This window comes from Vulpes vulpes, chromosome 1 (assembly GCF_048418805.1).
Source record: "Vulpes vulpes isolate BD-2025 chromosome 1, VulVul3, whole genome shotgun sequence".
Lineage (NCBI taxonomy): Eukaryota > Metazoa > Chordata > Mammalia > Carnivora > Canidae > Vulpes > Vulpes vulpes.
Window position 1 is genome coordinate 102,579,593 of NC_132780.1, and position 16,664 is coordinate 102,596,256.

Consider the following 16,664-nt stretch of genomic DNA (forward strand, 5'->3'; position numbering starts at 1 on the left):
TACTCATAGTAACATCTGTTCTTCTTCCACTAAAACAACACAGAATTGTGCAGATTAGATGTTGCTATATGTTCGCTAGTGTTCAAATTTTTTGCAGGTATAATTGCCCTAGCATTCAAATGCCTTAAAGTGGGAATACAAATAAACCATCATAAATATGTGGATATATTATTGAAAAAGATAGAATTTTATTCAAGTGTTCATGTCATACTAAAATAATTTAAAAAATATTTTACATGTTTTTATGTTCAATATTGCTTCATAAACGCATTAAGCAGTGTACTAGTGTAATGTCTCTGAAAAGAATTTGAATGAGTCTTTTATAGCCACACAGTTGTGCAGCCTGACTCACACCACATTTCACGCTACAGCGGGGTCAGGTTGTATTTGAGTGAACGGAGGCAAAAAAGTATAATGAGATATCCAATTTCAGTCTACCCTTGCCCTTCCTCTCTCACCACTGGTTCCACATATGGCCCTCCTGATACAACTAAGGATCACACACTAAAACTACTCAACATCTGTCATTGTTATATTATTGATACTTTTATATCATGTTGATATTCTCTTACTTTACAAACATGCTGTCAGACTTTTTCATAAACAGAAGTCTAAATGGTATCCTTGTGGAATAACTTTTCAAGGAGTGTTATATCTATCAGATTACATATATATATTTATGTATACAGCATACATATCTAGAACTCTATATATGCATGTTTATATTTGAGATTCACATATATGAACAGATTACATGACATATGCACACTTGTAAATATATATTTACATGTGTAAATATATATATTATATATATATTCCACAGTAATATATATATACTTATATATATATATTTTTCTGTATATATATATATATATATATTTCATTACCCGGCATAATGAGTATATTTCATTGTAAACTCATTACCCTGCATTCGTGAGCCTGGCCGTGTTTGAAGTAATTTCAAATAAAATTTAATAGGACTCTGAAATCTCTTTCTTCAAAATTCTTCTACTGACCCTGTGTTTTACCTAAAAAAATAACTTACTCAAAGCCTTCTGGATACCCTCTTTTGGCATATGTTGTTGTTCATATGGTCTCTCCACAGAGAATGCTTCCTAAGTGTACCCATCTTCATGTACAATTGAAATGTACCCTTTCTTCAAAGGTCTTCTTAAATGTTTCACTTCCTTGACACATTTACAGATTACATTGAAGAAGACAAAAATGGTCACTCATTTGAAACATTGGATATTTTACTTATTCTTCTAGGCCACTAATGGCCATATATAATATTGAGTTTTCATCTATTAGCTTTTAATTTGTATTTTTTTAAGTTTTGATTTTAATCACCAAGTGCTCATCATAAGTACATTCCTTAATCCTTATCACTTATCTTACCCACTGCACCAACCACCTCCCCTCTAGTAACCATGAATTTGGTCTCTCTAGTTAACAGTCTGTTTCTTGCTTTGCTCCCATACTCTTTTCTCCCTCCACTCATTGCTTATTTGGTTTGTTTCTTAAATCCCACATATGAACGATCATATGGTATTTGTCTTTCTCTGATATATTCCATTAGCATTATATATAGATATTATATATAGTATATATAATAGTATATTATATTAGGTATAGTATATTATACTATATTATATTAGTATTATACTATATTATACTATATTATATACAGTATATTATATATTAGTATAGTATATATTAGTATATTATATATGATTATATATTATATGTATATCGTATAATATATATTTTATATATATTTATGTTATCACAACTTTTTTATGCATTCCTCAGATGAAGGACACTTGGGCTGCTTCCATATCTTGCCTATTGTAAACAATGCCCCTACAAACATAGGGGTGCCTGTATCCCTTTGAATTAATGGTGTGTATCCTTTGGGTAAATACCCAGTACTGCAGTTGCTGTATCATATGGTATTTCTATTTTTAACTTTTTGAGAGACCTCTATACTCTTTTCCACAGTACTGCACCAGTGTGCATTCCCACCAAACAATGTAAGAAGTTTCCTTTCTCTCCATATACTCACCAACACCTGTTGTTTCTTGTGTTGTCTGAAGTAATATCTTGTGTTGTGTGTGGTTTTGATTTGCATTTCACTGATGAGTGATGATGAGAGTCTTTTCGTGTGTCTGTTTGCCACCTGTATGTCTTTTTTTGGAAAAAAGGGCTGTTCATGTCTTCTGCCCATTTTTCAATTGGATTATTTGCTTTTGGGGTGTTGAGCTGTATATGTTCTTTATAGATTTTTGGATCCTAACCCTTTATCAGGTATGTCATTTTGAAATATCTTCTCCCATTCTGTACGCTGCCTTTTCGTTTTGTTGATTGCTTCCTTTGGTGTGCACAAGCTTTTTCTCTTGATGATGTCCCAATCATTAATTTTTGCTTTTTTCCCCCCTTGTCTCTGGTGACATGTCTAATAAGTTGCTACAGCTGAGTTCAAAGAGGTTTCTGCCTGCTTTCTCCATTAGGATTTTGGTGGTTTCCTATCTTACATTTAGGTGAATTTCTTTTTCTGTATGCTGTAAGAAAGTGGTCCAGTTTCATTCTTCTGCACGTTCCTGTCCAGTTTTCCCAGCATCATTTGTTGAAGAGACTGTCTTTTCTCCATAGGATATTCTATCCTGCTTTGTTTAACATTAGTTGACCATATACTTGTAGGTCCATTTCTGGGTTCTCTCTTCTGTTCCATTGATCTATGCATCTGTTTTTGTACCAGTACCACACTGTTTTGAGTGCAATGTTCTTCCAGCCCAGGAGCATGGAATACTTTTCCATTTCTTTGTATCCTCTTCAATTTCTTTCTAAGCAATCTATAAAATTTAGAGTACAGATCTTTTACCTCTTAAATAGATTTTTTCCAAAGGTATATTATTGTTTTTGGTGCAATTGCAAATGGAATAGATTCTTTGATTTCTTTTTCTGCTGCTTTGTTATTGGTGTATAGAGGTACAAGAGATTTCTTCACATTGACTTTATGTCCTGCAGCTTTGCTGAAAATTCATGTCTGGGGTCTAGCAATATTTTTGGTGGAGTCTTTTGGGTTTCCTACATAGAGTATCATGTCATTGCAAAGAGTAAAAGTTTGACTTCCCTGTCAATTTGGATGCCTTTTATTTCTTCTGTTGTCTGACACCTGAGGCTAAGACTTCCAGTACTACGTTAAACAGTAATGTTGAGAGTGGATATCCTTGTCTTTTTCCTGACCATTGGGGAAAGGTTCTCAGTTTTTCCCCATTGAGGATAATATTAGCTGTAGGTCTTTAGTACATGACCTTTATGAGGTTGAGGGATGTTCCATCTATATCTGTACTCAGTTATGGTTTTGTTCTGTTTCTCCAAGAAAGAATGCTGCATTTTATCAAATGTTTTTCTGCATGTATTGACAGGATCATATAGTTCTTATCCTTTCTTTTATTAATGTCTTGTATGATGTGGATTGATTTGGGAATACTGAATCACCCCTGCAGCCCAGGAATAAATCCCATGTGATTGTAGTGAATAATTCTTTAAGGTACTGTTGAATTTGATTTGCTAGTATTTTATTGAGAATTTTTGAGTACATGTTCATCAGGATATTGGCCTGTAATTCTCCTTCTTGGTAGGGTTTTGGAATCAAGGCAATGCTAGCTTCATAGAATGAGTTTGGAAGTTTTCCTTCCATTTCTATTTTTTGGAATAGTTTGAGAAGAACAGGTATTAACTCTTCTTCAAATGTCTGATAGAGGGACGCTGGGGTGGCTCAGTGGTTGAGTGTCTGCCTTTGACTCAGGATGTGAGTCCCAGGGTCCGGGGATCGAGCCTGCTTCTCTTTCTGCCTGTGTCTCTGCCTATCTCTTTGTGTGTCTCATGAATAAATAAATACAATCTTTAAAAAATAAATATCAGATAGAATTCCCCTGGGAAGCCATCTGGCCCAGTTCTTTTGTTTGATTTTTGGATTCCTAATTCCATTTCTTTGCTGGTTATGGGTCTGTTCAAATTCTGTAGTTCTTCTCTTTTTAGTTTTAATAGTTTGTAGGTTTCTAAAACTCTTTTATTTCTTCCAGGTTCTCCAGTTTAATTTTGTTTTTTAAGATTTTATTTATTTGAGAGAGATGGAGAGGACAAGATGGGGAGGAGAGAGGGAGAAGCAGACTCCCCATTGAGCAGGGAGCCTGACATGGGGCTGGACCCCAAAACCCTGATATCATGACATAAGCTGAAGTCAGGTTCTTAACAGACTGAGTCACCCTGGCACCCTTAGGTTGTCCGGACTATGGGCATATAATTTTTCATAGTATTATCTTATAATTGGTTGTATTTCTGTAGTGTTGATAGTGATCTCTCCTCTTTCATTTTGATTTAACTATCCGGATCATTTCTCTTTTTGATAAGACTCGCTAGGGGTTTATCAATTTTATTAAATCTTGTGAAAAACAAGCTCTCACTTTTGTTCATCTTTTCTGGGTTTTTGTTGTTTCTGTTGTTGCTTCTATATCATTTATTTCCTCTCTAATCTTTATCGTTTCCCTTCTTCTGCTGGCTTTAGGCTTTATTTGCTTTTCCTTTTCTAGCTCCTGTAGGTGTAAATTTAGGTTGTGTGTTTGAGACTTTTTTTTGTTTTTCCTTTTTAAATTTTTATTATTATTATTATTATTATTATATTTGAGACTTTTCTAAGCAAAAACTCAACAAGGAAATCATGACTCTAAATGATACACTGGCGACATAGACTTAACAGACATTTTCAGACCATTGCATTCCAAAGCAACAGCATACACATTCTTTTTGAGTGCACATGGAACTTTCTCCAGAATAGATCATGGATTAGATCACCAGTCAGCTCTGAGCAGGTACAAAAACAAGGAGATCATACGATGCATATTTTTAGACTCGAACTTTATGAAACTTGAAGTCAACTACAAGAAAAAAACATTTGGAAAAAACACAAATACATGGAGGTTAAAGATCATCCTACTAAAGAATGAATGGGTTAACCACGAAATTAAAGAAGAAATTAAAAAATATAAATACAGAAGCAAATGTAAAGGAAAACATGACTAAGATTACATTGCTAAGATATAGCAATGGCCGTCCTGAGAGAGAAGTATATCGCAGTATATCAAGAAGCAAGAAAAGTCTTGATTTTGTATCCTGCAGCTTTGTTGAACTCATTTCTCAGTTCTAACAGATTTTTGGTGGAGTCTTGTGGGTTTTCTGTATAGAGTATCATGTCATCTGCAAATAGTGAAAGTTTGACTTCTTCCTTATGGATTTGGATGCCCTTTCCTTCTTCTTGTCGTTTGCTGAGGCTAGGACTTCCAGTACTGTGTTGAAGAAAAGTGACGAGAGTGAACATCTTTGTCTTGTTCCTGAACACAGAGGAAAAACTAGAGTTTTTAGTTGAGGATGATGTTAGCTGTGGGCTTTTTAAGGACAGCCTTCACTATGTAGAGTATGTTCCCTCAAAACTTACTTTGTTCAGGGTTTTTATCATGGATAGATGTTGTATTTTATCAAATTCTTTTTCTGTGTCTATTGAAATGATCATATGGTTCTTATCCTTTCTCTTATTAGTTGTGATGTATCATGTTGATTAATTTGCACATATTGAACTATCCTTCCAAACCAGGAATAAAACCCACTTGATTGTATGAATGACTTTGTTAATGTATTGTTGGATTTGGTTTGCTAGTATTTTGCTGGGGATTTTTACATCTATGTTCATCAGAGATACTGGCCTGTAGTTATGTTTTTGTTGTTGTTGTTGTGTCTTCAGCTGGTTTTGGTATCAAGGTAATGCTGGCCTCCTTGAATAACTTTGGAAGTTTTTCTTCCTTTTGTATTTTTTGGAATATTTTGAGAGAATATGTATTAACTGTTCTTTAAAAGACCAGAAGAATTTGCCTGTGAAGTCCTCTGGTCTTGGACATTTGTTTGTTAGGAGTGTTTTGATTACTGATTCGATTTATTCACTGGTAATTGGTTTGCTCAATTTTCCCATTTCTTCCCATTTCAGTTTTTGTAGGTTATACGTTTCTAGGAACTTATTCATTTCTATTAGGTTGTCCAATTTGTTGGCATATAATTTTTCATAAACTTCTCTTATAATCCTGTGTATTTCTGTGTTGTTGTTTGTTATTTCTCCTCTCTAATTGTTATTTCATTTATTTGGGTCCTTTCTGGTTTTTTTTTTTTTCTTGATAAGTCTGGCTAGAAACTTATCACTTTTATTGAGCATTCATAGAAGCAGCTCCTGGTTTCATTGATCTGTTATAGTTTTTGTTTGTTTGTTTTTGGGTTTTTTGTTTTTGTTTTTGTTTTTTTTTTAGTTTCTATATCATTTGCCTCCACTCTGACATTATTTCCTTCCTTTGCTGGGTTTAGGTTTGGCTTGTTGTTATTTTTCTAACCCCGTTAGGTGTTAAGGTTAGGTTATTTTAGTTTTTTCTTGAGGTAGCCTGTATTGCTTCAAACTTCCCTCTTAGAATGGCTTTTGCTGAATCCCAAAGGTTTTGAGCCATGTGTTTTCATTTTTATTTGTTTCCATGTACTTTTTTTAAGTTCTTCTTGTATTTCCTGGTTGAGCCATTCATTGTTTAGTAGCATGTTATTCAACTTCTATGTTATTGTGGTCTTTCTATATTTTTTCTTCTTGTTGACTTCTAATTTCATAGCATTGTGGTAAGAAAAGATGCATGGGATGATTTCAATTTTTTTAATTTCTTGAGGCTTATTTTGCGGCCTAATATGTGACTTATTCTGGAGAATGTTCTGTGTCTACTTGAAAAGAATGTGTATTCTGCTGTTTCAGGATGCAATGTTCTGAATCTATCTGTTAAGTTCATTTGGTGCAGTGTACCATTCAAAGCCATTGTTTCCCTGTTGATTTTCCGCTTTGATGATTTGTCCATTGTTGTAAGTGGGGTGTTAACTTCTGCTAGTGGTCTGGCTGCAACAACTGAAGGAGAGCCAGCTAGAGCACCACACAAGGTGGCCTTCCTCATGTGTTATGTGACACCAGGTTCCCCCCATCTGGCCTAATAATAATTGTATTATTATCAATGGGTTCCTTTATGTCTGTTATTAGATGTTTTATATATTTGAGTGCTTCCAAGGTGGGGCATAAATATGTGCAACTGTTAGATTGTCTTGTTAGATAGATCTCTTGATTAGGATGTAGTGCCCTTCTTCATTTCTGGTTTCTGTCTTTGTTTTAAAATTTAGTTTTTCTGATATAAGTATGACTATTCCAGCTTTTTTTGGACATCCATTTGCATGATGAATGTTTTTCCATTCTTTTACTTTCTTTTTATTTAAATTCAAAGTGCCAACATATAGTATAACACCTAGTGCTTATCACTCACATGCCCTCCTTGATGCCTGTCACCCAGTTACCCCATTTCCCTACCCACCTCCCCTTCAGAACCAGTAAGATTTATCTATCTATCATCTATCTATCTATTTATCTATCATCTATCTATATCTATATGTAAATCAATATACAAACCTATATGTATATCTGTATCTCTGAACATATTTATTATAGGATTCTGGCTCACATGATTATCGAGGATGACAAATCCCATGACTTGCTGTCTGCAAGGCAGAGACTCAGGAAGAGGATGGTGTATTTCTATAAGAAGACAATTCTTTACCTGAGAATGGGAGAGCTGATGGAAGGTGTAAATTCCATCCATCACATCTGAAAGCCTGATAACCGAGAGCACAAAGGATATCAGTTTCTCAGATCAACCAGTCAGGCAGAGTGAATTTAACCTTCCTCTGCCTTTTATTCCATTCAGCCTTTCAAGGATTTAGCTCATGCCCACCAGCATCAGAGTGGGCCGTTTACTTTACTCAGGTCACTGATACAATACTAAGCTCTGTGGAACGCACCCTCACAAATACAACCAGAAAAACCATTTAACCAGGGATCTGGACATCCCGTGGACTAGTCAGGTTGCCATATACAATGAACCATCACACATCCACCCACTGTCAACTTGTCACCAATCCACAATTCCTTAGACCATACTTAATTGGAAGTAAAGACAATAGCAAGGTCATAATTCCACCTAACATGATGCACTATGCTGTGTAAAACGGAAAATGCACTAAAACTTTCCCCAGAAAGGAGGTAGTGTTTGAGTGATGTTTACTCTTCCCCTTGACACTCATAACTTCAATACTATGATGACAATTAAGTCTAATTAATTACTATGCACTAAATTCAATACATTGTCTTATATGATAAGAGAATATGAGTGGAAAGAAAATAAATATATTTGCTGTTTATATATGTATGCATATATTATATATATATATATATATATATATATATATATATATATGAGTCTATATAAACACACACACGTGGCACACAAACAAACACACACAAAAATATTATTACCAAAGCGAGAAGCAAATATTTATGGAAATTGCAGTGCTCAATTCCGTGACTACTCCTATGGTTATAGCTGGTGTTCACAACTACCTCCTCCACTACCCACTCCACAATCCCTTTTTCTATAACAAGTACCTCAACTGGTCAGTTTTCTTTACCTGGTCACTCTCTTTACCTTCATTCCTTAAGTGTCAGGCCAATAGAAATCCTGTCTCAATTGGTTTGTTGGAATTTTCCAATGACCTTAATTATAGGGAATCACACGACTGAGAGATACCCTAAGTGATGTGAATTTTAGACATATTGTCCTCATCTTCATTGTGGAAACATAGTGCAATTTCTCCTCCGTATCTCACCAGCCCACAGAGTAATGCCCTTCTTCACATAATTCAGAGGAAGAAGGAGCACAAAGTGGCCTAGTGCCGGTCTTAACTTCCCATTCAACAGGATCATTGTGTGTGTGTGCTGCTGGAAGTGTTTATCCTTCTGGCTATAAGACAATTTAGAACAGCAGAGCAGAAAAGCCCAGGAACGTGAAGCAAAAAAATCAGGCTAGTTCATCATTGGGGGTAATGGTGAATGGTACCACCTGAATTTTAAATACTTAATACCTAGACTCATGAATATTAGCGATAGGAGAAACAGTACTGTGTATTGGATACTGATTCAGAAAATAGCCTTCTGGAGAACCATGCCAAGCCCTGCTGGGAATCCCATCTAGATGGTGCAGTAACTGAATTTCAAAAATGATTCCATTGCTTTAACAAATTACTTGTATCAGGATGGTTGGGAAAATGGTAAGGTAGGCGAATTCTATTACGATGGGGCCATTGCCACACTTTATTTACTATGAAATGAGCTGCTTGATTAGAAGCAAGGCAAGTGGAATTCTATGATAGTGGGCAAAGAATGCCGTAAGTCCACAGAGTATTGGCAGAAGCATTGCAAACAGGATTGAAATTCCATATCCTGAATAAGTATCTATTCTAGTAATAACCAACACTTCCCTTCCATTATTAGAATTGGGCCAATGTAATTAACCTGTCGTGAGGTAGGTGACTGATAACCCCAATGAAGAGACTCGGTATAATCTATGTTGTTGTCAGACTGAGTGCTCAGCAATGGTCATAGCCAGGCAGCCACAGTAAATAGAATTGCATATCGTAGAGCTGTGCATAACCTCCATTCCTGCCCCGATAGCCCTCTTTTTCCTGAGCCCTTTTGGTGATTACAGAGACGGCAGGAGAAATATGTTGACTGGTATCCATACAATGGGTGGATGGGCCATCCAATCCACTTAATTAAAATTTTCCACTGAAGAGGTTTCTTTTTGGTGAGTTCCTATATGGGATGGAAAACCATTCACAGTTTTTATCCATTTAGAGGGCACTTTCCACATACTCCTTCCGCACATTCCCTTGTCATCATTTCCCAGTCATAATCTTTCACTGTCCCTGACCATTCAGCTAGACCTTTTCTCAAAACCCTTGAATCATGATATAACCACATATGCAGCCATGACTCATAGCAGGTAAATGAACAATCAGGTAAATGCTCAAAATTCTCCTGTCTGAGAGAACTTCCTTCACCATTGTCCTTCATGGATTTAGCACTACTCTTAATAGTACTACAGTTGTCCACTCTCAAAAGGTACCTGCATATCTTGCAGAACTATCAGTAAACCAGGCCCAGTTCATCTTTCTCTCTGTCTAATGATTATAGAGAATCCTCTGTGAGGGCAGCAGCATGCCTGGAATAGAGAAGCCAGTCTAACAGGCATGGGGAACGTGGGTGTTTGGACCACTTCTTCATGCAACTTACTGGTACCTTCAAAGCCTGCTGGGGCTACATCACGTATATACGATGTCATTCGATGATGCTGTTGCCAGGTACTTCCATCTTATAGTTTGGTGGGTCATACAACACCCAATTCATGAAAGCTGCTATGATCTCCTGGGTGGTGGCCCATCATTAAGTGTTGAATCTCTACTAAGGTATAGTAGCAGACCAATAGGGAGAATTAAATTTAATTCAAGTTTGGATTATGTTGAAATGCACGTATTGCTCACCCACCCTTTGCTGACTTTTCACAGAACTTCTCTTTTATTTATGTAGCTTATTTCCCTTCTTTGGCTTTCAGAAATAAATTCTTTTTTTTTAAGATTTATTTATTTATTCATGAGAGACAAGCACACACACGCACACACACACACACACACACACACACACACACAGATCAGAGACACAGGCAGAGGGAGAAGCAGGCTCTCTGCAGGAGCCCCATGTGGGACTTGTTCCCGGATCCTGGGATCATGCCCTGAGCTGAAGGCAGATGCTCAACTGCTGAGTCACAGAGGTGTCCCCAGAAACAAATTCTAAGGACACAGGATAACTGACTATTGACTCTCAAAATACAAGCCCTTTGCTTTCCCCCTTTGAAGTCCTCAGTGGAAGTTAAGGATTTTTCCTACTCTTCAGATACCAAATCAAAATGTTACCATTTCTACATTGTAATATTTTTATATAAATAAAGTTATTTTCTGAATGGACATTCATTGTCATTTACTTCTCTCTTAATGCCGAAAGGTAAATAGCAACACCTTACCACCATGTTCAAAATATCTTACTAATTGTCCTTAAAATTGGGGTAAAGGACAAAGTGCCTGACTTAGCCTCCAGACCCAACCATGCTGGTCTTTCTTGTCCCAACCATGCTAGTCTTTCTTGTCCCATCTTGCTCCTCTTGCTTCTCTTTGCATGCCAGCTATTTTTACCACTTTGTTTGTTTCTCCAATGATCTAGCTCCAAGATCATCTAGACCCTCCAATGATGGAAGGCCCTATAGGTAGACAATGTCCAGGGCATCACCTCGAGACATGAAGATTCTCAGATATCCTCCCTGACTTATCAAAGGAGGATTTGCATTTTAAGAAAATTGCCAGGAGATTCACAGGCATTAATGTTTGAGAAGCATTGTTATATATCACCTCCCTCTGTGGACCTTCACTTTGTTTTCCCATTTATCTTCCCTTGACCTTTGCCAAGTAATATTTCTCAGCTGTTTACAAATTAAAGTGGGAAACAGGTCTGGAAAAGTGAGCTGCAATTTGCGTGAGGAGGGCAACTGCATTTGGGGTTGGCTCCTGAAGGGAGCCTAGAACTCTGGCCTTGTTAAAATCATGTATGATTAGCTCATATGAGTTCATACTAATCAAAGCACTCAGAACAACAAAATTTATAAACTGAAATTTGCATAAATAGATTGGAGGTGTCATTAATATTGGAAAATAAAGGCGTACGATACAGTAGTTATGATGACTTGATGTTTATGATTTCAGAGTCTGTGATGCCCTAGGAGATACGTGGACTTCTCATACATGTCCAAATCTACAATGCCCAGAAGAATAATTTAGTTTTGTCATAAAGGGAAGCCTTAGGTGCTATTAGGAGAATTTTAGTTCTTCACTCCTTCCTCTGTTGGCAAAAGCCCAAATACGCACAACTGGTTGACTCTTGTACTTGAAATGAATTGATATAAACAACATTTTCCTGAACTTGTTAAATGAAGCCTGCACAGTGAATCACTGTGCAAGGACTTGCTACCCATGTTAAGGTCATGTAAGTGCTCAGTATTTCTTATCTATTTTAGAAAGCCTAACACTTTGAAAGAATTTCCTCAATTTCTTATAAGATATGAGTAAGAGAGAAATGGTTTCTATAGTATTCATTACTCCTCATATATAAAGTTGGCATAATATTATAGTTATAATAATTTTACTTTGGGTTTATAAGAGCCAGACCAAGGTGAATAATAGAAAACAAAGTGAATAATTTACATATTAAATTTTAATGACTATCCTCTATATAAACAAAATAGCTATAAGACTGAAACTGAATTACTCTTTTTAACAATGCTGTTTCTTACTTAACATGCCTATAATGACTTAGGAAACTGAATTACTCTGTTAACAATGCTGTTTCTTACTTAACATGTCTATAATTCATAAACTAGAATGTCAAACAATTTAAACTACATTTAAAAATCACTTCATAATGATTCCTACAGAAGAAATCTCTCTGCTTCTTATTCTGATTAAAATCTCCATTATGTTTAACTCATCACATTTTCTGATTCAAAGGTTTAAGATAAGTCACCTGCATATTAACCCTATCCTATCTCCCACTTCTGACAAGAATTTCATTAACTACTTATGTACATTTAGCAAGAAATAGGCAGTAAGCGCTCCTTCACTGCTCTTTCCAGGATTTATAGCATAATAAGCACCCACACAAACTAAATTTGAGATCTTTCAATTATTTGCTGATTTGGAATTGCTTGGAAGGAAGCATTTTCCAAATAAATATACATTTAATGAGTGCAATGATTGGCTTTGGTATTTATATCACCTGTATTCCACTTCACTGTGGCTCAATTTTGTTCTGTTAAAAAACTGGGAGAGAATGGTGCTCTCAAGTAAAACCACAAGGAATTCTAGGAAAAGTCAGTTCTAATTACTGTAAAAACAAATGTAAAGCAACTTTTAAATAGAAAAATCTTTCAGGCAGGGCTAATACATTATGGAAAAAGTTTGTGAGGTAACATTTAAATGAGAATCCCTTGCATACAGATATTCCATAGAAAAATATTTTGGAAATTTGAATTAAAAAAAAAAGAAAAAAAGATTCCCAGTGTTGACAACTAAATGTCAAGGGTTACATAAACATTTATCCTGAAACTCTGGCCCTTTATGTTTTTGTTATTCATAGCCTTTCTCAGATACATTCTCTTTTTTTAAGATTTATTTATTTATTTTGGAGAGAGTATGTGTGAGTGGGGGCAGATGCGTCAGAGGGAGAGAGAGAGAAAATCCTCAAACAGACCCCCACTGAGTGCTGAGCCCCAGTGCATGCCTCAGTCCTAGGACTCTGAGATTATGACTTGAGCTAAAATCAAGAGTTGGACACTTAACCAACTGGCCCACCCAGGCACCCTTGATATATTCTTAATTCTTTGCTTCTCTTTCCCACACTTATTCATCCATGTGCCTGTTCTCTGCCTGTTTGTGCGTCTTGTGAACTTCACCCACCCTAATTTCTCCTTCTGTGGTCTTCTATTGCCTTTTGAAGAATCCTTATTCTCTTCTATCTTTTGAACACTTTTATTAAATGAAATATCATTAAAAATATTGTATTTGTCCAGTTGCAGCAGACATATAACAACTGTCTTCCACATTCCTGGAGGATTCAATACCCTTTCCCTGCTCACTGTTGAGCAACTGGTTTCCCATTCACTGCTCATTATTCTCTGGCCTTGACTACATCACATAACAGAAATTGCTCTCACTAAAGCCACTGCAAATCTCTCAGTCTCCATGCTCAATCACATCTGTTCACTCCTTGTTCTTCAGAGCATCTATTTCATCAACTGGCACCATAACTCTCTTTGTCCTTCTTGAGTATCTTCCTCTCTTTATGTTCATGACACTCATGTGTCCTGTTTCCCTTCTTTTCTTGATCATTTTGCTGTTTCCTTTCCTGGTCTTTTCCTGTTTATCACTACCAGGCAGGGCTATTAGTTGCAACAAGAAATGATGTTTTAAATGGATCTCCTGTAACACAGAAATGCTGGGGATTTGATGAAATCAACTGGAAACAAAATGGGCAGCAACAGAAGGAAGCAAGGAGTTCTATCAACAGCAAACTCATGTCCCAACATTGGTTCCATGAGGGTTGCTGTCACTGCTGCTGTGTGGAAATGCCACTGTTCATACTAAAAGCATCATTAGTGTGGATGCAGGATGCGTTTGCTGGAACCTTCATATTGTACCTTAGCTGGCTTAGCAACGCAAATTCTGTTTTGTCCTTGTCCCTTTTCCTCTCCCTCTCCAAATTCCAAATCTACTGTGGGTGAGCTAGATTTGTGGAACCTACACCAAGTTTCCTCATTCTAGCGGTTAGGGGGATAGAAAGTCAGTTGTCACTCTTCTGGCTCTTAGAATGGGTTGTAGAGTGTCTGGAACCAACATTATGTGGTAGAAGAGGATCAGATTGGGTATCTAAAAATGACATACATCTTCACTCCGCTTTAACATATTTTGTCAGTTTATTTGCCCTTCTCTTCACTTTCTGTGTTCCCCAAAGGATAGGTCATAAATAAGCATGCCGTCAGTCTACCCCAATGACCTCTAATTCAAGACTTGTAGTAGATTCATACTACAAAGTATATATGCACTGGGTGTCCACTAACTGGTCACTGCATCCGAGTCCTTAATTAATGTTTCATGAGAGTCTACCCAGTTGCCAAGTGACTTATCTATACGTCACTGACCAACTCTTCCTCCTCCAACATCAGAGAGGCACCGCATCTACATTCCGGACTCATTTCGCACGTGGATTAGCCATGGCACTTGAGTCACTTAGAGATCACGTAGAATGCAGATTATTAGCCTAAATAGTGGATCCACTAAATCAATGTCTTCAGTAAAACCTCAAATCTAAATTTTGCATAAAAGGTTCCAGTGTGTAATCTGGGGAAAGTTTTATTAAAAATACAGACTTGAGGGCAGCCCGGTGGCTCAGCGGTTTAGCGCTGCATTCGGTCCAGGGCCTGATCCTGGAGACCCAGGATCCAGTCCCACATTGGGCTCCCCGTGGGGAGCCTGCTTCTCTCACTGCCTGTGTCTCTGTCTCTGTCTCTGTCTCTGTCTCTCTCTTTCTCTGATGGACAAATTAATAAAATCTTTAAAATATATATAGATTTAGATTTTACAATAGGTTCTGGTTTGAGAAAACACTGAATAGTAGTAACTTTCTCTTGACTAGTATTGCTGACCCCAATTTCCCCACCTCAGTAGCCTATTCTCTACTCCACCACATATTAAAAGGTTTTTTTTCTAGCTTCAGTGCATGCTTAGTCTCTGATGAATAATGTTTAAGAAACTTCACACGCTATTCAGCTCATTTTATTACTAAAACCCATCAAGCTCCTCTTACTTCACCCTACATCTATATCCCAAACATAAAATTGCCATATCATAGCCATTCTATTCCGTAAATTTGAGCCATACTATAATGTCTTTCATTTCTCCAGATCTGTTGATTGCAATACATTCAAAAACTGAAATAGTTGCATTTATTTCTACGCCCTCAAAAAAGAGTCCGCCCATTAAAGAGGTAACACACAAAATTGAGAGAGGATTCTGATATGCATAATTCACTTCAAATTTTCTCTCCATATTTTCATGTTGTAAATTGAATGAGTTTTTTCCCATTTACTGTTTCAACTCAGGTAACACCTGGTGAAGACATGGAAAAGGAAAATGCAACCTTGTTGACAGAGCTGATTCTCACAGGCCTCACATATGAACCACAATGGCGCATTCCCCTGTTCCTGGTGTTCTTGGTTATCTATCTTCTCACCATTGTCGGGAACCTTGGTCTGATTGCTCTCATCTGGAATGACCCTCAGCTTCACATCCCCATGTACTTGTTCCTTGGCAGTCTGGCACTTGTGGATGCTTGGATATCATCCACAGTGACCCCCAAGATGCTGGTCAACTTCTTTGCCAAGAGAAAAGTGATCTCTCTCTCTGAATGTATGATACAGTTTTTCTCCTTTGCAATCAGTATAACGACGGAATGCTTTTTGCTGGCAACAATGGCTTATGATCGCTATGTGGCCATATGCAAACCATTACTTTACCCAGTGATTATGTCCAATACACTGTGCATCCGGCTGTTAGTTTTGTCACTTTTAGGTGGGCTTCTGCATGCCATAATTCATAGTTCTTTTTTATTCAGACTAACCTTCTGCGATTCCATCATAGTACATCACTTTTATTGTGACATTATACCCCTGCTTAAGATCACCTGTACTGACCCTTCTATTAATTATCTGATAGTATTTATTTTTGCTGGGTCAATACAGATGTTCACCATTCTGATAGTTCTTGTCTCCTACACACTAGTGCTCTTCACAATATTAAGAAAGAAGTCTCTACAAGGCATAAAGAAAGCCTTCTCTACCTGTGGGGCCCATCTCTTTTCTGTCTCCTTGTACTATGGTGCTCTGGTCTTCATGTATGTGCGTCCCGTAGCTGCACAGTCAGAAGATCAAGATACGATGGACTCTCTCTTTTACACCATCATAATTCCTTTCTTAAACCCAATTATCTACAGCTTGAGAAACCAGAAAGTCATAGATTCATTGAGAAAAACATTAAAGAGAAATTCTTAG

General features: G+C 36.9%; 1 protein-coding gene across 1 annotated transcript; it reads left to right on the forward strand.

Moving 5' to 3' along the window:
• Positions 1-15,734: 15,734 nt before the first annotated feature.
• On the forward strand, positions 15,735-16,664 carry LOC112913745 (olfactory receptor 5H2-like). The gene has a single exon (XM_025990618.2). The coding sequence runs from the start codon at positions 15,735-15,737 to the stop codon at positions 16,662-16,664; it is 930 nt and encodes a 309-aa protein (XP_025846403.2).